The 21347-nt window shown below is 37.8% G+C and overlaps 1 protein-coding gene across 3 annotated transcripts in view; it reads left to right on the forward strand.

Annotated features, from left to right (window-relative positions):
- Window positions 1-175: 175 nt before the first annotated feature.
- MASTL (microtubule associated serine/threonine kinase like) overlaps window positions 176-21347 on the forward strand; it is a 33579-nt gene continuing 12407 nt past the window's right edge. For 2 of the 3 annotated variants that reach the window (XM_067701467.1, XM_067701468.1), the window contains exons 1-7: window positions 178-451; window positions 3658-3795; window positions 8849-8988; window positions 9661-9749; window positions 16043-16152; window positions 16393-16543; window positions 19625-19797. In XM_067701467.1, coding sequence (XP_067557568.1) covers window positions 266-451; window positions 3658-3795; window positions 8849-8988; window positions 9661-9749; window positions 16043-16152; window positions 16393-16543; window positions 19625-19797 — 987 coding nt within the window. In that variant the 5' untranslated portion in view covers window positions 178-265. Of the gene's footprint in view, window positions 452-3657; window positions 3796-8848; window positions 8989-9660; window positions 9750-16042; window positions 16153-16392; window positions 16544-19624; window positions 19798-21347 lie in introns of all 3 variants that reach the window. The other variant, XM_067701469.1, reaches the window with a different exon arrangement.

The following is a 21347-nucleotide window of genomic DNA, read 5'->3' on the forward strand; positions in this document are numbered from 1 at the left end:
GCCGCGGTCACCCTGGAAGAGTCTGTGGTTGGTTCAAGAATTTCCCAGCTGCCCCGCCTTCACGTTCATTGCCTTCTGCGTCGACACAGAGCAGGTGACAGGGGCGGGGCCGCACTGGATTGGGCGTGGCGTGCGCAGCGACGGGGTGACATCACGGCCGAAGAGCGGCGTGGGCGGAGCCTCGCTTTGAAACCAGTTGGCGGGAGTTGCGACTCCGGAAGGGCTCTTGGTCGCTGACAGAGACTTGCATCCGGGCTGGCCTGCTATGGAGACCACCGTCGGCGGCGAGATGGAGGGTGGAGGAGGCACGCCGACAGGGGAGTTCGTGAATAGGATCCCGGTGCCACGACCTCCCTCCATTGAAGAGTTCACCATAGTGAAGCCCATTAGCCGCGGCGCCTTCGGGAAGGTGTATCTGGGGCAGAAAGGCAACAGGTTGTACGCGGTGAAGGTAAGAGTCAAGGAATAAAGAAAGCGAAAGAGGCCGGCCCTTGCGTCCTCCTTCCCGCCCCCTGAACTGGGCAGGCCTCAGGGCCGCTGGAACGACTAGACGGGTGCCTGGCTCGCTGAAACCTCCGGAGCCCTGTGGGATAACTTCTCACTTGGGGTGACAGCGCGGGCAAGTCGGTGCCACCTCTGCCCCACCCTTCTCTTCGCACCGCGAACGCTTAGGAGACGCCAGAACTTCTGAATCATTTTTACTAATTTGGGCTTTACCAGGATTAGGGTTGAAACTTTAAATTTGAAACAGTTATTTCTATATTACATTTTAGTTCTATCAGTTTGACAGATTCATTTTTTTATTGAGATGTAATTGACATTTACTAGTTTCAGGTGTACAACATAATGATTCAGTATTTGTCTATGGCGAAGTGATCTCCACAATGTCTAGTTAACAACCATCATGACACAGCTACAAATTTTTTTTCTTGTGATGAGAACTTTTAAGATCTCTCTCAGCAGCTTTCAAATATACAATGTAGGATTAACTGTAGTCAGCATGCTGTGATGTAGATTAACTTCTGACCTATATGACAAAAAGATCTCATTAAACCCCACTTTTCTCTTCATTGTATAAATCTAGAATGTGCTTATATTTAAAGACGGAGCTGAAATATGTCCCAAATCACTCCTTTATCCTTGCAGTAGTATATATCATTCCAAAGCATTCAAGAGCTTTCAGTATATTTGAAGCTGTTCTGGCCACTCTTGATTCTTATCCACTCCCATAGTTTCAGATTACTCACATCTCAGCACTGAGTGATGGTGATAAAGGAAAGAATCCAGCAGTCTGATGCAGTTTCAACTTCCTGTCAGACATTGCTGTGTGACTATCTAGCAGGCATCTCGGAATTGTGCTTGCCTAACTTCGAACAATCCTCTCCACCTAACTGCCTCCTGTGTTCCTCCTCTCCATGTAATAATACCACCATCTCTGTCATTTCAAGCTAGAAACTTCAGGCATTTTAACTTTTCTCTACTTCATCTGTATATTCTCTCTCTCAACTAGGCCTGTCAATTCTGTCTCATATTCATTCGTATTACCCCTTCCATTCCATTCCCAAGTCTGCCCAAGTACAGGACTTCATTTTTTCCATTTCTTTTTTCTTTCTTTCCCTTTCTTTCTTTCTTTCTTTCTCTTTCTAAAAGTACAATTCAGTTTTTAGTAAATTAAATATAGAATAACCATGACCACATTCCAATTTTAGAACATTCCCATCACCCTGAAAAGACCTCTCTTGCTCATCTGCAATGTCTCTCCCACTTAACACCCCTAGCCCTAGGTAATCATCAGTCTACATTCTATCACTATAGGTTTGCCTTTTCTGGACATTGCCTATAAATGGAATCATGAAATATATGGTCTTTTGCATCTGGCTTTTTTCACTTGACATGATGTTTTTAAGGTTCATCAAGCCTTCATTACTATACCTAGTCTATTGGAACAGGCCCCTAACTGGAATCACTATTTTATTCCTTTGGCTGTGCCATGCAAGCTAAAGTCCAAACTCCTTAGAAAAGCAGTCATGCTCCAAGTTCTGGCTCTAAGTTTCCACTGTATCTTCTACATATTCTATGTTCTAGCCACTCCAGACAATTGGCTAGTCCTTGAATACTGTGTATTGTCTTGCTTCCAAATTTATGTTTATTCTGTTTCCTCCTTAAGTGCCTTCCTTCCACCCTTCTCTGCTCTTCTCCACCTATGTTATTTATGTATTAAGGTTCATCTTAGCCCCCCTTCAAACCTCTCCTGACCTTTCAGACCCACCCTATTGAAATTAATTCTCTCTCGCTTCATATGTTCCCAAGATTTTTTGCGTTTCCTTCTATTATACTAACCAGTCACTATTAGCTGTTGAAATGAAAACACCAATACACTTTTTAATAAGTATTTGTGAATATCTGCTTTCTGTGTAGAGTCTGTGTACAGTGGTAACAAAACGAACATGCCCTCATAGAGCTTGTAATCTAGTGGAATGATAGGTGAGATCATGTTTCAGACTGGCTTTGTCAGTTTCCCTTGTTTTGTTAGGGAAAGGCTCTAAGGTTGGAATTTACAGCGTATTAATGATTTTATTACATGTTCTATTGAATCTTTGGAAGAAATATGCCTTTTTTTGACTTGTGATCTTCCTGAGAATTGATCTCAATGTTACTAACTATTCAGTTTAGTGCTCCAGTTTTTTTTTTTAATTTATTTATTTTTGGCTGCGTTGGGTCTTCGTTGCTGTGCGCGGGCTTTTCTCTAGTTGCGGCGAGCGGGGGCTACTCTGTTGCGGTGCGCGGGCTTCTCACTGCGGTGGCTTCTCTTTGTTGCGGAGCACGGGCTCTGCGTGCATGGGCTTCTGTAGTTGTGGCTCACGGGCTCAGTAGTTGAGGCTTGCAGGCTCTGGCGCACAGGCTCAGTAGTTGTGGCGCACGGGCTTAGTTGCTCCGCGGCATGTGGGATCTTTCCGGACTGGGAATCGAACCTGTGTCCCCTGCATTGGCAGGCAGATTCTTATCCACTGTGCCACCAGGGAAGCCCTAGTGCTCCAATTTTAATGTAGATTATAGTTTTGCTTCCTTACCAGTTACCTTGAGATTTAAAAAGAGTAGTTAGTTATTTTCTATAACACAGCATCTGAGACTATTAAGTTTCAGTAAACTCTAACCGTTTTTAAGAAATTTTTTTCCCAGGCAAACAAACATACATTCTTTCTCTTTCTGTTTCTATTTCCATCCATCAAAGAACCAGAAACTTAAAAAGTGAATTAGCTACTATTTCTCTATGCCTACATTCCTGATTATCTGGGGACGTATTAGGAACATTACTATATTTTGGCTTAGTTGTAAGAAGAACAGAACAGAATTTTTTTTCTACCAATAGGTAGGGTAGTCAGGGAGCATTTGCTTACATCTTTTTCCTTATCAAAAGGGATGTGATACTTTTGCCACTTGATACCAAGATAAGCAGTTCTTTGTTAAAGAAAGTTTTGTTTTGTTTTCACCATATTAGCTGTTTTTCTAGCAGAGTTTCCCACTGGCAATGTGAGGTCCAAACAACATCTGTGTTTTCTCTCTCTGATTGTTTTCATGATGGCAACTAGGAAACCTGAGAATACTTTGTCATAAAAAATAAAATGGATGTGTCTATTGTCATGTTACGTACTACAGGTTGTCAAAAAAGCAGACATGATCAACAAAAATATGACTCATCAAGTACAAGCTGAGAGGGATGCCCTGGCCCTAAGCAAAAGTCCTTTCATTGTGCATTTGTACTATTCACTGCAGTCAGCAAACAATGTCTACTTGGTGAGTAAATAACTTGACATTTTCTCTTCATTCAGGAATCACTGAACCCAGTGACTTAAGAATTACAGTCTCTGGGTTCAGAGTACCTGGGTTTGAATTCCAGATCTTGCACTTACAAGCTTTATGACCTTGGCCAAGTTACCTTACCTGTTCTGTTAGTTAGGGTTCTCAGGGAAAAAGAACAATAGAGTGTGTGTGTGTGTGTTTGTCTGTCTGCCTGTGTCTGTGTGTGTGCGTGTGTGTGTGTGTGTGTGTGTGTGTGTGTGTGTGTAGGGAGAGAGGGGGATTTATTTTAGGGAATTGCCCTACATGGTTATGGTGCAAGCAAGTCCAAAATCTGCAGGGTAGGCCAGCAAGCTGTAGACTCCAGGAAGAGTTGATGTCGCAGCTCAAGCTCAAAGGCAATGAAGAGGTAGAGTTCCTTCCTCTTTGGAGGAGAAAGAGATGACACCTCAATTTTTTTTCTCTTCAACTGATTGGATAAGGCCCTCCCACATGATGGAGGATAATCAGCTTTTACTCAAAGTCTAATGGTTTAGATGTTAATCTTATCTAAAAAATACCTTCACAGCAACATTTAGATCAGTGTTTGACCAAATATCTGGGTACCATGGCTTAGCCAAGTTGACACATAAAATGAACTATCACACCTCAGTTTCCCATTTGCAAAATGGACATAATAATAGTACCTACCTCAGAGGTTGTTATGAAATTTCAATAGGTTGATATAAACTATGTAGAACAGTGTGTGGCACAGAGTGCTACAAATATTTGCTAAGTAAAGGATGCATAATAGAAATACTACATAAAGCTTGGGGTATGATAAGGAAAGATTTAGGGAAGTGGTGGATTTGGGGTGTATGGACTTAGAGAGTTGCTTGCTTTTCATTTAACATGGCAGCTTACACTCTGTTAATTCTAATGAGGAATTTGGGTGGGGGTAGGAAGAGGTGAGGATGGTAGGTGTTTTGACTTCAAGTTCTAGAGGTTCTTCTGACTTCAGAGACAGTGTGTGGATTAAATGTTTGGTAACTCCAATAGCTTCTGTTTAGTGTAAACAAACAGAATAATTGACTTTACATCTTTTAAGCCAATAGTTGGCAAACTGGCCCATGGACCAAAGAGCACGGGCTCTAGGCACGCGGGCTCAGTAGTTGTGGCGCACTGGGTTAGTTGCTCTGCGGCATGTGGGATCTTCCTGGACTAGGGATCGAACCCATCTCCCCTGCAATGGCAGGCGGATTCTTAACCACTGTGCCACCAGGGAAGTCCCTACTATAATATTTTTGAATTATTATTCCTGAAATCAGATAGATGGCCATATCTTGTCTACTAACTTCATCACTGGTTTAGATCCTTGATACTCAAAGTGTGTCCACAGACAAGCAGTATCAGCATTGTCTGAGAGCTTATTACAAATGCAGAATCTCAAGCTGCACTCCAAATCTGCTGAATCAGAATGAGATTTCGTTTGTTTGTTTGTTTTTTATTTTTTGGCCGTGCTGTGTGGCATGTGGGATCTTAGTTCCCCGACCAGGGATCGAACCCGCACCCCCTGCAATGGAAGTGTGAGTCTTAACCACTGGACTGCCAGGGAATTCCCCAGACTGTGCATTTTAACAAGATCCCCAGGCATGTTAAAGTTTGAGAAGCACTGGCTTAGACAAAAGATTTCCTAGAAATCAAAGCTACCTTTGAGACAAAAAAGATAAAGTATGACTAAACTTAGCCACAATAACGACAAATAATTGATTACTACTTTCCAGGTACTATGCTAGTACAAGGAACATAAAGATGGAAATGTTTATTACAGAAATGTTCAAACATATACAAAAATTGAAAGATTACTATAATGAACTCCCATATATCATCATCCAAGTCCACCAGTTGGCAACACTTCACCAAATTTGTTTAATCCATTCCAACTCCTCCACCAGCCTTTCATGTAATGGTCTTGGCATCCTGTGATTCAATGCCTCGATTCTTTTTTTTTTTAAACATCTTTATTGGAGTATAATTGCTTTACAATGGTGTGTTAGTTTCTGCTTTATAACAAAGTGAATCAGCTATACATATATATATATATATATATATATATATATGCGTCTCCCTCCCACCCTCCCTATCCCACCCCTCTAGGTGTTCACAAAGCACTGAGCTGATCTCCCTGTGCTATGTGGCTGCTTCTCATGAGCTATCTATTTTACATTTGGTAGTATATATGAGTCCATGCCACTCTCTCACTTCATCCCAGCTTACCTTAATGCCTGGATTCTTTATTAAGGTTTTCAAAATGATGATTTTAAAAAATTCTATTATTCCTTCAGCTTTTATTAGCTGGAATTCATCTATAAAGAACTTTCCCTTATTATCTATTTCATTGCTCTGAAATACAGCTTGTCTAAGGAAGGCAGAATAAATGCTTGATTCTTTCCCTTTCATCACCAGTTTTCAGACGTGCAACCTCTAAATAAGTGTGTTTTTTAAAGTATCTTTATGAATTCATGGAATGTTGTAGTTTTGATGTGTTTTAATCCATTGCAGTCATTTTTTTCTGTGTTTAAATTGTCCCATCTTTAGTGAGTGGGAGTCCCTTCAGTTCATCTCTTTGTCTTTTTATACTATCCTAGTATTCTGATAGCTTTCTTGCTTTCTGGCATGACAAGATAGTTAAGACTCATTTTGCAAATGTCCTGAACTAGATCTAGGCAAGGAGGTCTAGCTCCTTTTTGGGAAATAGTGTCTAGAGGCTGTGATCTAGGAGGTAGTGATTAGAAAAGTTCATTGCCACTAGGTTGTCATTCCTTTTAGGCATTCTCAGTGGACAGACTAGGAAACACACATTTTTATAGAAAAATATATCATGAGTTCATGCTGATATTTCCAGGTCAAAGGAAAATTACAGAATTTTTACTTAACATTTTTGAAAAATATATAAAATATAAAAATATTTTGAAAAATATTTGTATTCTTTCACCCTGAAAATCTGGGTTCCTAACTTTATCTATATATCTATATCTATATATATACGCATATAGTATTTTCAACATAGCGGTACCAGTATTGTTTTCCTAACACTAAAACAACTGGATTCAATTTAGGCTTTCTCTGCAATTCTTTTTGCCCTTATGATGTATGTACTATCAGGATTCTGTTCTCTGAAGTCACTTGAAATAATTCTGTGTGGTTATGAAACTTGAGACAGTGCAAAGTTCATTTATTCCCCTTTTGTATCAGAGATTTCTACTCGAGAAGGGAATCCATAAAAGTACTAGAAGAAAACTGATGTGATTATTTTAATAGAATGGTGCACATCTTACTAAGTGAAAAATAAAGCCTACTTTGACACAAAATCCCATATACATGGTCAGGAAGAAAGGGTAAATACCCCAGTAGAAAAATAGGCAAAGAATACAAGTGATTCACAGAAGAAATATGAAAGACTAAAAGCAGTGTAAAGATGCTAAATCTCCCTAAAAGTAAATAAACATTTCAACAAGTTCATTTTTTCTTCCTTAGATTGACAAAAAGTATTGATAATCATTTTTGATGAGGGTGTGAGAAAACAAGCATTCTCGTGAGCTCAAATACAGTTATCTGTTTGCTTATTTCCCTACTACTAAATTATAATCGTTAAGTGCATCAGTTACATTTTATTCATGCTATATTCCCCATGCTAGCACAGTTTTTGTGCTTAGTAGTGTTTTAATGATTCATACTATCAACAAATATTAACTAACCTCTGTGTACCAGGGAAGTGATTGCCTTAAAGAGGAAAGAAATGACTTATATTATCAAGTCCTTAGTAGGCAATATTTTATAGCTTGAAACTATAGAAAATTTTGAGAATAATGACTAGTACATGTAGAAGGATTAATAGAGCTTTGCAGCCTCATAGCAGTAATGAATTCAGGCAAGAATCATGTATAGTCATATGATGCTAAAATCATTGCTTGAGAGTTTGTTGGGGAAAGAGGGTATTTACATAGTTTCAAAGTATCTTCCCCAGATTGCCTATTAATTACAAAGAGGGAGAAAATACTTCTTCAGTGAAGAAACCTGGAAGCCACCACCTTAACTAAGTCATCAAAGTTAACATTACTAGGAATGGAACAGACTAATATTTAGCAGTCTCATCTGGTGGAAGTCACTAAGAAGTACTCAACATCCATTTTGTAGTATTCCTGCCCCAAATTCATAACCTGAATTGAATCATAAGGAAATAATCAGATGTCATGAAAGACCATCCCATGCCCCATCCAGCACCCTGCCAAAAAAAGGCAAAAAGTTATTCCAGATTAAAGGAGATGAAAGAGATATGACAACTAAATCTCATGCATGGTCCTGGCCTGGGCATGAGAGACGAGGAGAGAGGCCATCAGGAACAATATTGAGGTAATCAGAGAAATTTGAATACAGACTATACAACAGGTAATAGCATTATTTTAGAATTAAATTCCGTGCATTTTATTATGCTATAGTTACATAAGAATGACCTTGTTGGGAGATACATGATGACCTCTTCAATTTTATTCTTGAGTTAGCCAAAATTTTAAAGTTATAGATTAATACCAGTTGCTAATGTCGCCATATTTTTTTAAATTTAACTGCTTAATCTGAACAAAAATACATGCCTGTAAGGTATTTATGTTAATGATGTTAATAATTGTGTTATGTTTATTATGTAACATAATCATGTTAATGATTAGCATAAATATTCATTTTTATATTCATATATGTGGAGAGGAAGAAAGCAAATGTGGCAAAGTGCTAACGATGGGTGAATGTAGATGGAGAGAATATGAGAAGTCATCCTGCTCTTCTCACACCTTTTCTATATGTCTGAATTTTTGTTCAGACTGAACAGTTTAATTTAAATTTTAAAAAGTATATGGCAGTATGAGTAAACCTGGTATTGATGTGTACTTAGTGACACCAAGAAAATGTGTCTTATAGGACCATGCTAAAAATGCATAACCGTAATGCTCAAGTAAGATATTTTTAAAGTAGTCATATTGGTTTTATTTTGCAATATTTATATTCCTTTTGACAGGTAATGGAGTATCTCATAGGTGGAGATGTCAAGTCTCTCTTACACATATATGGTTATTTTGATGAAGAGATGGCTGTGAAATATATTTCTGAAGTGGCATTGGCTCTAGACTATCTTCATAGACATGGAATCATCCACAGGTAAAGACTGACTTTTCTCCAAACTATTACTTAAAGCACAAGTAATCAAATTATCTATTAAATATTTTAGTCTTAAATATTTGCGTAACCCCACATATCTGGGTTATCTAAAGTTTAGTAGTAACTTGTGTGAGTTTAGGAATTATATCAACTCTTCTTTCATCTCCCTGTGTGTTTTGAATATGTTGCTTTGTTTTCGGGTATCCCATTTTGTGGAAAATATTGAATCTTTTTTCCACTCCTTTGGCTGTACGTCATATAAAAGTGCTATATGTTATAATGCCAGCTGATTTACAGTGTTTTGCTCTTTGCAAAGAAAGGTTAAGTGGCTCTTTTCGATTAAGGCTTAATCTCACCCTCCTTGAAAGAGGTAAATATGATTTTGACCTGGCTTGAGGTTTATTTTACCTAATGAAGTTTATTTATTTTAATAGAATATGTAATGAATAATGCCAAAGATAATCTAGCATTAAATAGTTAACTTTCTTGTAGATTCAGATATACAAAATATAGTTTGCTTTTGAGAGTTGTTTTCTGCACTTTCAAAGCCACCAATGAGAGAAAATAAGTCGGGTTTGATTGTTCTGTAACTTTCTGTTTTTTTCGCTGGTAATTCTAAAATCAACGCTAGCTCTTTTTTAGTTATCTGCTATTTGTTTTTTATATGTGCAGGGATTTGAAACCAGACAATATGCTTATTTCTAATGAAGGTCACATTAAACTAACAGATTTTGGCCTTTCCAGAGTTACTTTGAATAGAGGTAAGAAACACAGCAAGTAAGTACCTTTTAAAAAATCCAACACATTTTAGACACTACATTTCATTAACTTATACTGTTTTCTTTGTTAGTTTATAATGAATAAAATTTGATGATTATTTTTTTCTGCAATAGGCTAAAAACGTATACTGGTATTTTCATTCAATTAAAAATGAAAATGGATTAACTAATCTTATATCCTCAAAGGTCCTTGAAGATCTTTGGATCTTCAAAGAGGAACTGACAGTTTCTGTTCTTCCAAATTTTTATCCCTACTGAAACTGGCGCTGACCAATTAAACATCGGTAAAATGACTAAAAAATAACTACAACATGATAGACAACTAATACCTAAAGAAATTATTCAAATATACATGACCACCACCTTGATAAACAAGGGGCAGAGAAAATAAACACAGAATTCACAAATACATATATATGGGAGTATGTTAATTTCACTACTCATAGCACTAGAAATGCTAATTTAAAAAAGTAATAAATGAATCATTTTACACTATTAAGCTAGCCAAAAGCAAAAACGGAGAGCTGAAGATCCAGTGTTAATGAGACTGCAGAAAGCACAGGAAGTTTTCCTAGGGACATTGCAAATAAGCATAGTTCTTTCCAAAGGAAATGGAGCAGTATGATTTAAGAAACAAAGGTTTTAATTCTTTTCGACCTAGTGACTTGTGTCTTAGAATTTATTCTAAGGAAATGGTTCAAAAGAATAATATATATGGGGCTTCCCTGGTGGCGCAGTGGTTGAGAGTCCGCCTGCCGATGCAGGGGACACGGGTTGGTGCCCCGGTCCGGGAGGATCCCACGTGCCGCGGAGCGGCTGGGCCTGTGAGCCATGGCCGCTGAGCCTGCGCGTCCGGAGCCTGTGCTCTACAATGGGAGAGGCCACAACGGTGAGAGGCCCGCGTACCGCAAAAAAAAATAATAATAATAAAATTAAAATTAAAAAAACAAAAGAATAATATATATGAATAAAGTTGTTTGTAGCCGCATTGTTTCTAACAGGGAGAAACTAGAAACTACTTAAGTTTATTACAGAAACATGGAGAAATGACAGCTTCCTGACTTGGTAGCTTGTTGTATTATCTACTACAATGGCAGAGGATGGAAATAAATGAGCAGTAGAACCAAATATTGGGTTATAAATTATTAACCATGGGATTATAAATATTTGAAAGTAAATAGAGAGCTACAATTCTTTATTTGCAAGTACAAATTTTGAAGCATTTTGAAGACCTAAAGATTTTTCATATGTTTGGTAAAATGTGACCTGAGTTGATGTGGACCATTTATAGTTTTTATTAATCCTACCTCACGTGACAACCCATACTTTTCATAGAAGTAATAATAAGTACAGATTGTAGACGAAATGCACTAGGGATGTTCCATACTATATAGTATATTAATCACTTATTTTTCTAAAATCTAAACATTTACTGTTGTGGCCTCTCCCGTTGCGGAGCACAGGCTCCGGACGCGCAGGCTCAGCGGCCATGGCTCACGGGCCCAGCCGCTCCATGGCATGTGGGATCTTCCCGGACCGGGGCACAAACCCGTGTCCCCTGCATCAGCAGGCGGACTCTCAACCACTGCACCACCAGGGAAGCCCTAAACATTTTTTAATAAGGCAAATCTAACTCCTCAGTTTCAGAAAAGATATTGGGAAAAATTACAAATGAGAAAAATTTTGTCTTTTTTCTTTTTTTTTTTTGTCTGCGCTGTGCGCCATGAAGGATTGTAGCTCCCCTACCAGGGATCAAACCCGTGCCCCCTGCATTGGGAGCTCAGAGTCTTAACCACTGGATCGCCAGGGAAATCCCAGAAAAATTTTGTATTAGGGTGATATTGCTGATGGATTTAAATTATTTTTATATTATAATATTAATACTTTTTATTTTTTCATATCTATGGTTTAGCTTAAAGATGGCTCCCAAACATTGTGAATTTAGGTTAATATAAATAATTCTATGAAAAACATCTTGGAGCATACAGGTTTTTCTGATTTGGTTTCTTTCTTTTCCTTTTTTTTTTTGGATTGTGATTAAAAAAAACTCATAAGGTAAAATTTACCATCGTAACCATTTTTAAGTGTGTACTTTAGTAATATTGACTCTAGTCACATTGTTGTGCAACAGATCTCTACAACTTTTTCCTCTTGTAAAACTGAAACTCAATACTCCATTTTCCCCTCCCTGCAGCCCTGGCAGCCACAGTTCTACTTTCTGTATGAGTTTGATTACTTTAGATACCTCATATAAGTTGAATCATACAGTATTTGTCTTTTTGTGACTGACGTATTTCACTTAGCATAGTGTCCTCAAGTTCATCCATATTGTAGCATGTGACAGGATTTCTTTCTTTCTTAAGGCCAAATTTTATATATACACACACACACACACACACACACACACACACACAGATATACATATGCGTGCCGTGTTTTCTTTATCCATTCACCTGTCGATAGGTATTTGGGTTGCTTCTACCTCTTCGCTATTGAGAATGATGCTGCAGTGAACATGAGTATGTAAATAAGTCTTGAACACCCTGCTTTCAATTCTTTTGGGTGTATACCCAGCAGTGGAATTGCTGGGTCATATAGATCAAATTCTATTTTTAATTTTTTTTTTTTTTGCCATATGCAGGCCTCTCACTGTTGTGGCCTCTCCTGTTGTGGAGCGCAGGCTCCGGACACGCAGGCTCAGCGGCCATGGCTCACGGGCCCAGCCACTCCGTGGCATGTGGGATCTTCCCGGACCGGGGCACGAACCCATGTCCCCTGTATCGGCAGGCGGCCTCTCAACCACTGCGCCACCAGGGAAGCCCTATTTTTAATTTTTTGAGGAACCTCCACTGTGTTTTTCATAGTGGCTGCACAGTTTTACATTTTACAATTTACCAGCAATGCACAAGCGTTCCAATTTCTCCACATTCTTTCCAACACTTCTTATTTTCTGTTTTTTGATAGTGGTCATCCTAATGCATGTAAGGTAATATTTCATTGTAGTTTTGATTTGCATTTTTCTATTGATTACTAATGTTGAGCATCTTTTCATAAGCATGTTGGCCATTTGTATATCTTCTTTAGAGAAGTGTCTATCCAAGACTTTTGTTCACAATTTAATTAGATTACTTGGGGTTTTTTGTTATTGAGTTGCAGTTGTTTCTATATTCTGTATATGAACCCATTATCAGATAAATAATTTACAGATATTTTCTCCCAATCTGTAGGTGGTCTTTTCAGTCTGTTGATTGTTTCCTTTGATGTGCAGAAGTTTTGAAGTTTGATATAGTCCCATTTGTTATTTTTGCCTTTTTCCTGTGCTTTTAAAGTCATAACCAAGAAATCATTGCCATAATATTTTTTAACTTGTTTAATTTGTAAAATATTTTTAAAGAAGTTTATTTTCATTTTTATTGTTTCATCAAAATGAGGTATAAATGAAATTCATTAAGTTTAAACTTTCAGCCTACCTTTTAAAGTCTTACACCACATACAAAGCATTACACTTCTCTTACTACTTTGGATAGCTAAAGAAAATAGTACAATATTACGTGTGAGTGCTGAATGTTCTATTTTACAGTGTTACACATTGAAACCTGATAGAAATCTGCATCATTTTCTATCTTGCCCTATACTTACATAGTTAGCTCACGAGGGGCCCACAATTTATATTAATTACTTAAATAGATTCTGTTTTTGAAATTTATTTTATATTCTTAATATTTTGATTCCTTTCTTAGCGTTTTTTACAACCTCCTTTTCTTTCTTTTTTTTTATAATAAATTTATTTATTTATTAATTTATTTATTTTTGGCTGCGTTGGATCTTCATTGCTCCGTGCAGGCTTTCTCTAGTTGCAGGGAGCAAGGGATACTCTTTGTTGCAATGCGCAGGCTTCTCATGTGGTGGCTTCTCGTTGCAGAACACGGGCTCTAGGTGCTCAGACTTCAGTAGTTGTGGCACACGAGCTCAGTAGTTGTGGTTCGCAGGCTCTAGAGCACAGGCTCAGTAGTTGTGGTGCACGGGCTTAATTGCTCTGTGGCATATGGGATCTTCCCAAACCAGGGCTCGAGCCCATGTCCCCTGCATTGGCAAGTGGATTCTTTTTTTTTTTTTTTAACATCTTTATTGGAGTATAATTGTTTTACAATGTTGTGTTAGTTTCTGCTGTATAACAAAGTGAATCAGCTATATGTATACATATATCCCCATATCCCCTCCCTCTTGAGTCTCCCTTCCACCCTCCCTATCCAACCCCTCTAGGTGGTCACAAAGCACTGAGCTGCTCTCCCTGTGCCATGCAGCTGCTTCCCACTAGCTATCTATTTTACATTTGGTAGTGTATATATACCTATGCTACTCTCTCACTTTGTCCCAGCTTACCCCTCCCCCTCTGCATGTCCTCAAGCCCATTCTCTATGTCTGCATCTTTATTCCTGTCCTGCCTCTAGGTTCATCAGAACCATTTTTTTCTTTTTTTTTTTAGATTCCATATATATGTGTTAGCATATGGTATTTGTTTTTCTCTTTCTGACCTACTGCACTCTGTATGACAGACTCTAGACCCATTTACCTCACTACAAATAACTCAATTTCCTTTCTTTTTATGGCTGAGTAATATTCTATTGTATATATGTGCCACATCTTCTTTATCCATTCATCTTTTGATGGACACTTAGGTTGCTTCCATGTCCTGGCTATTGTAAATAGTGCTGCAGTGAACATTGTGGTACATGACTCTTTTTGAATTATGGTTTTCTCAGGGTATATGCCCAGTAGTGGGATTGCTGGGTCATATGGTAGTTCTATTTTTAGTTTTTTAAGGAACCTCCATACTGTTCTCCATAGTGGCTGTATCAATTCACATTCCCACCAACAGTGCAAGAGGGTTCCCTTTTCTCCACACCCTCTCCAGCATTTATTGTTTGTAGATATTTTGATGATGGCCATTCTGACTGGTGTGAGGTGATCCCTCATTGTAGTTTTGATTTGCATTTCTCTAATGATTAGTGATGTTGAGCATCTTTTCATGTGTTTGTAGGCAATCTGTCTCTCTTCTTTGGAGAAATGTCTATTTAGGTCCTCTGCCCATTTTTGGATTGAGTTGTTTGTTTTTTTGATATTGAGCTGCATGAGCTGCTTGTATATTTTGGAGAGTAATCCTTTGTCAGTTGCTTCGTTTGCAAATATTTTCTCTCATTCTGAGGGTTGTCTTTTCGTCTTTTTTATGGTTTCCTTTGCTGTGCAAAAGCTTTTAAGTTTTATTAGGTCCCATTTGTTTATTTTTGTCTTTATTTGCATTTCTGTAGGAGGTGGGTCAAAAAGGATCTTGCTGTGATTTATGTCATAGAGTGTGCTGCCTATGTTTTCCTCTAAGAGTTTTAGAGTGTCTGGCCTTACATTTAGTTCTTTAGTCCATTTTGAGTTTTTTTTGTGTATGGTGTTAGGGAGTGTTCTAATTTCATTCTTTTACATGTAGCTGTCCAGTTTTCCCAGTACCACTTATTGAAGAGCCTGTCTTTTCTCCATTGTTTGGTCTTGCCTTCTTTATCAAAGATAAGGCGACCATATGTGTGTGGGTTTATCTCTGAGCTTTCTATCCTGTACCATTGATCTATATTTCTATTTTTGTGCCAGTACCATACTGTCTTGATTGCTGTAGCTTTGTAGTATAGTCTGAATTCAGGGAGCCTGATTCCTCCAGTTCCATTTTTCTTTCTCAAGATTGCTTTGGCTATTCAGGGTCTTTTGTTTTTCCGTAAAAATTGTGAAATTTTTTGTTCCAGTTCTGTGAAAAATGCGTGGGCAGATTCTTAACCACTGTGCCACAAGGAAAGTCCCTTCAACCTCCTTTCTAATACTTTATTACCAAGAATTATTTTTTTGCCAGTTAGATATCACTCTTTTGTTAATTGATTAATTTATTTTTACCTTTTGACCCCCTTCATCCATTTCTCCCACCCCCTACCCCCACTTCTGGCAACCACCAATCAGTTCTCTGTATCCCTGAGCTTGGTTTTTTGTTTTGTTTTGTTTTTTATATTCTGTATATAGAGGGAACGTATGGTGTTTGTATTTCTCTGTCTGCTTAGTCATACATATTTACTGTATGGCGTGATGGCTTTCCTAGCTCTATTTGTCTTGCACAAGCCAACTTTACAGATAATGTTAATAATGTGGAAAGTGAGGCAAAGTTCAGAGCAAATAAGTATTGACTTAGTCAATGACAGTTGAAGTTTTTGAAGAATATCATATACTTTTCTTTCCATACATAGATATCAATATGATGGATATTCTTACAACACCATCTATGGCCAAACCTAGGCAAGATTATTATTCAAGAACCCCCGGACAAGTATTATCTCTCATCAGCTCTTTGGGATTTGTAAGTACTTGATAAGAAAAAACTCATATAATATGCCCTTTCATGGGATTTGTAAGTACTTGATAAGAAAAAACTCATATAATATGCCCTTTCATGATTCATTTAAATGAATTAAAATATCAAGCATGTTGAATTACTTCAACATTTTATCTACTTAGGTGTATAACAGTCAATGCATTTAGGTGGTGTTTTTGTGAAGGTAAATCATAGCATTTGTTTTTCTCTTTCTCTTTTTAATAGCACACACCAGTTGCAGAAAAAAGTCAAGACTCTGCAAATATTCTTTCAACCCATGTATCTGAAACATCACAGCTTTCTCAAGGACTAACTTGTCCTATGTCTATAGATCAAAAGGACATTACTCCTTATTCTAGCAAACTACTAAAATCATGTGAGTATAAAAGAAAAGGTAGTTTATTCTATTAAATGTGTCTTTTGAGGAACAAAGTATTTTGGAATATTCAAATATTCAGACGCTCTGTGGCATTTCTCTATTTTATCATGTAAATGCCATTTCTGACAGGGGTTGTTGCAGATCTTTAAATCAACAGAATAAAATGTCAAGTTAATTCTTCAATTAGCTATAACATTGTAATGATCATTGGGTGAATATTACTATACTGAGTCTATGGAAGTCTTATATGGAGAAGATGTAGTACTTGTACTATTCTGTTCCTTTATAAAATTATTTCCAAAAGATTCTGAAATAAAATAGTTGAAGTAAAGGTATGGTTTTTAATTATTACACAATAAAAGACAAAAGTCAAGTAGTAAAGGAGGCAAGTGGGACATTTGTATAGCACTTAACCTTACCCTCTATAACTTATCAACAGTGGACAGTTTAGTTGTCTGCATGCATGTTCATCATCTTGGGAATGTGAATAATGATGCTTTGAAGGGTAATTAGTGTTGTTTTTTCCATAGATTTTACCTTGTTTATAATTTGGTCCTCAAATCTGTACATATCTTGGATGAATGGGTAGATAGATAGAAAGAATTGCCTCCTTTTTACAAATGAGAATATTAAAAACTTTCAGTTACATACTAGTAAGTGGGTCAATTAATTCCTGACTGCAAATATAGTTTTCTGTCCACTGACCCTTTCCTCTTGTTTCTTCAAACACTTCTGTGAACATCAAAATAGCTGAAATATATATATAACTTTGATAAACAGAAAACTGTTAGGGAGTTCCCTGGTGGTCCTGGTTAGGACTTGGCACTTTCACTGCTGTGGCCCGGGCTCAATCCCTGGTCAGGGAATTAAGATCCTGCAAGCCGTGTGGTGTGGCTGGGAAAAAAAAAACAAACAGAAAACTGTTAAAATATAGGATATGCAGATGTGATTTATAGCCTTGTTCTTAAGGGAAATGATTGCATCTCCCTCAGCCATTTTTTAATCTGATCAGAATGTGGTAGGCACTGTGCTGGTCACATGAGTGAATATGAAGATGAATACGAGAGGTCCTTGCCTCCGGAGAACCTGTAATTTTGTGGTGATTGTAGGTATAAAGGGATAATAATAACAGTCCTATAAAATAAATGCCATAGGAAGAATACTGTGATCCAACACAAAAAGTGATCATTGCTAACTGGAAAAACCAAGAATGGTTCTAAATAAATATATAGGAACAACCAAGCAGGACCTAAAAATAGAAATAGGATCTTAATAGCTCCAAGTATATTGGAAAAGGGCATCTCAGATAGAGGCATGAGCAAAGGCATGGACACATGGAAGTATCTTCTATCTTTAGACAACAGGACAACATGTGAGAATGGGAAGCACATGCAAAGAAAAAGGAAGTTTAGCAGGTAGATGGGGAAGGTACATGGGGAAGGATCAGTGTTGTTACAGAGAGCCTGGAATGTAAGCTGTAGAAAAAGGGAAGCCACCAAAAGTTTCAAAGCAGGGAATGGTCTGATCGTATCGGTGATCCAGAAGGAGCTCAGTAGCAAATATACAGTGTGCAGACGCATTAGATCAGATACAAGTTCCCATGTTGCTGGGGAAAAGCAGCTGAGCAGTTTACTCAGCTGTCAAGGTCAGTGTCCAGTGAGTCTCAGGAATCCCATTGAGAGGATTTATGTGCCAAAGAGAAAGTTGTTTTAGACGGACTTTCAAATCTCCTTCCAGTTTCAAAATTCTAAGGTTTATTAGATCAAAAAAACTATAGTAAACTAAGAATTTACTTGGGATTAAAGTCATGTTCACCCTTTTCAGGAAAGAGAAAACAAGATATACATATCAAATCTTTATATGCATGTATTGTGATCTTTAGTAAAAGCATGATTATCTATTGTGTCTCATTTTAAGTTCAGGAGCAACAATTTTTATTTTTTTATTTTTTTTAATTTATTTTTTTTTTTGGCTGCATCAGATCTTCATTGCTGCGCGCGGTCTTTCTCTAGTTGCGGCGAGTGGGGGCTACTCTTCGTTGTGGTGCGCGGGCTTCTCATTGCGGTGGCTTCTCTTGCTGCAGAGCACAGGCTCTAGGCGTGTGGGCTTCAGTAGTTGCGGCACGTGGGCTCAGTAGTTGTGGTGCACAGGCTTAGTTGCTCTGCGGCATGTGGGATCTTCCCAGACCAGGGCTCGAACCCGTGTCTCCTGCATTGGCAGGCAGATTCTTAACCACTGTGCCACCAGGGAAGTCCCAGAGCAACAATTTTTAGCATCATTATTTGTATATAAGATACAGGAACTTGTATCATTTAGATGGTGCTGCTTTCTTGCACTGGCTCACTCCTAGACAAATCACTATTATTTGTTTTACCCAGTAGTGTAAAAAAGTCTCTATGGATGTATATAATTCCACACTTGTAAGCATGTAAACCTCAACATTAAAATAAAGCCACAGTTTTAATTAAATACAAATTGAATCGAGTAAACGTAGTCCCATTCCAGCCTCCTAGCACACCTGGATATAGCACATCAATAATGGTCCTTCTGGGCTTCCCTGGTGGCGCAGTGGTTGAGAGTCCGCCTGCTGATGCAGGAGACATGGGTTCGTGCCCCGGTCCGGGAAGATCCCACATGCCGCGGAGCGGCTGGGCCCGTGAGCCATGGCCGCTGAGCCTGAGCGTCCAGAGCCTGTGCTCTACAACGGGAGAGGCCACAGCAGGGAGAGGCCTGCGTACTGCAAAAAAAAAAAAAAAAAAAAAAAATGGTCCTTCATCAAGAAAAGTTTCAAGTTGGATAATGGTTATTCAAAATGGATTTCCTCCTAATTATGTTCGCTCCCTTGTCCTGATTTCTACTTTATGAATATTGAGAGTTTTGCTTTGTTTTTTAACTTTCAGAACAGTACTTGTATGCCAAAACCACCCAAAGCCATCATTATGGATGAAATAATGTTTACATGGAAATAGTTCTGATATGAAATACTTAATACTTTTTCTAATTATCTGTAAAGATTCGGGATCAGCGGGAAAGTAGGAAAGATGTGACATAAACTTCAATGTTTTCTCTTCCCCACAGGTCTTGAAACCGTTGCCTCCCACCCTGGGATGCCTGTGAAGTGTCTAACTTCCCATCTCCTCCAGTCTAGGAAAAGGCTGGCGACATCCAGCACCAGCAGTCAATCCCACACCTTCATGTCCAGTGTGGAATCCGAGTGCCACAGCAGTCCCAGATGGGAAAAGGATTGCCAGGTCAGAGTGACATTCACCTTACCCAAAACCAACTATGTGTGTCAAATTAATGATAGAAACGCTATGTACCATTTCATACAAATTCTGTAAGGAAATGAAATGGTTACATGAATGGCAATCAAGGTATTCTTCATTTTTCCTATATATTCTGTCAAATTCTCTTGAAATATTTCTCATTCAAATGTGAAATTAGTTTTGCTCAGTATATGAGATTCCAATTTTTTTTATTTTTGCAGTATATTAATAGTAAATGTTTGGCTTCTAGGCATCTGGATGGACTTCTTTTTTTTAATTCCCTACCCTGACACAGACCTTAGATTGTTGAGTTTTTTTAACCTGTCTTATTTTAAACTTATACTACCTCCTTCTTTACTGTTTTCTGCCAGTTTCTCATTTAATGGAATGGTAACTCTTTTGGATCAGAAATAACTTTTAGACCACAAAGGTAATGTAGGTGTGTCTTTGAAAGTATCTATTCTAAGGAGATTGCTTACCAAATGAATAAATTTGCTGCAAGTTATCTTACTTAATTTATATATTCTGTTTTGGGCTTTTTTAAGCTATTAAAGCTGAGGGGAACTAAAATACAATAAAGTTTCCTTTATAGAATGCTGACAAAATAATGTTAGCTTAGAATAATGTTAATACACAAGGAGTAAACCTTCCATTTGATAAAATAAATTGGACTGTATTTGCTCCTTATTCTCAGTAGCATGATTTTCTTCATTATTGTTGGATATGTGTATTTTAGGAGTAAGGTCACATTATTTTTTAGTTAAGGCAGGGTTTCTCAATCTTTTTTCCTTCTCTCATTGATTGCCCTCTAGGTAATAAATGCTTCAGGAAAAGCCAGATTTCCATTCTATTATTTTACCTCTTTTCTCTTCAAGAAAGCATGTTATATAATATTTCAAACTATACATAGCTTAACCTTCTTCCTCCCTCGGCTGCATCCCTAAGGAATGCAATGATTGGGTTACAGTAGAGCCTCTCAAGTTAGATCAGAGGAGTGACAATGGACCACAGGGGACCGCTGATAAACTTGCTGATCCCCAAATGCATCATTTTCTGTGCTTCCAGAGCAGTGAGTTGTACTTTAGGAATTGTCTTTTTGTTCATGACTAACTGCTCCTTACTATTACTAAGTAAGTTAATAAAGTTCGATTTTTCACATATCAAAAATATGCACTATTAGGGTTTATTGAAGATTCACTCTAACTGAGTAATCTTGTAAAAATCCTGATTACCATATGCCAGTTTGCAAGATTATGTCCAAAATTCTGATCACACAAGGGCACCTGCAGAATTGGAACTCAAACAGTCTTCAGGAAAAGCACTTTGTTATCAACGCATCATCAGTTTATATTGTTGACAATGGATATTAACTCCTGTTATTTTGGGTTTTTAATTACAAATTGCCGTTAGTTTAGCTTCATCTTGTCAGCTTGGTTTTATTATACTTGTATGAAGTGATACGTGTTTACATTAACTATATTTTTAGACTGTAATTTTCCATTAACTGTATTTCATGCCCTGTGATTGAAGTACAA

Source organism: Pseudorca crassidens, chromosome 1, assembly GCF_039906515.1.
Source record: "Pseudorca crassidens isolate mPseCra1 chromosome 1, mPseCra1.hap1, whole genome shotgun sequence".
Lineage (NCBI taxonomy): Eukaryota > Metazoa > Chordata > Mammalia > Artiodactyla > Delphinidae > Pseudorca > Pseudorca crassidens.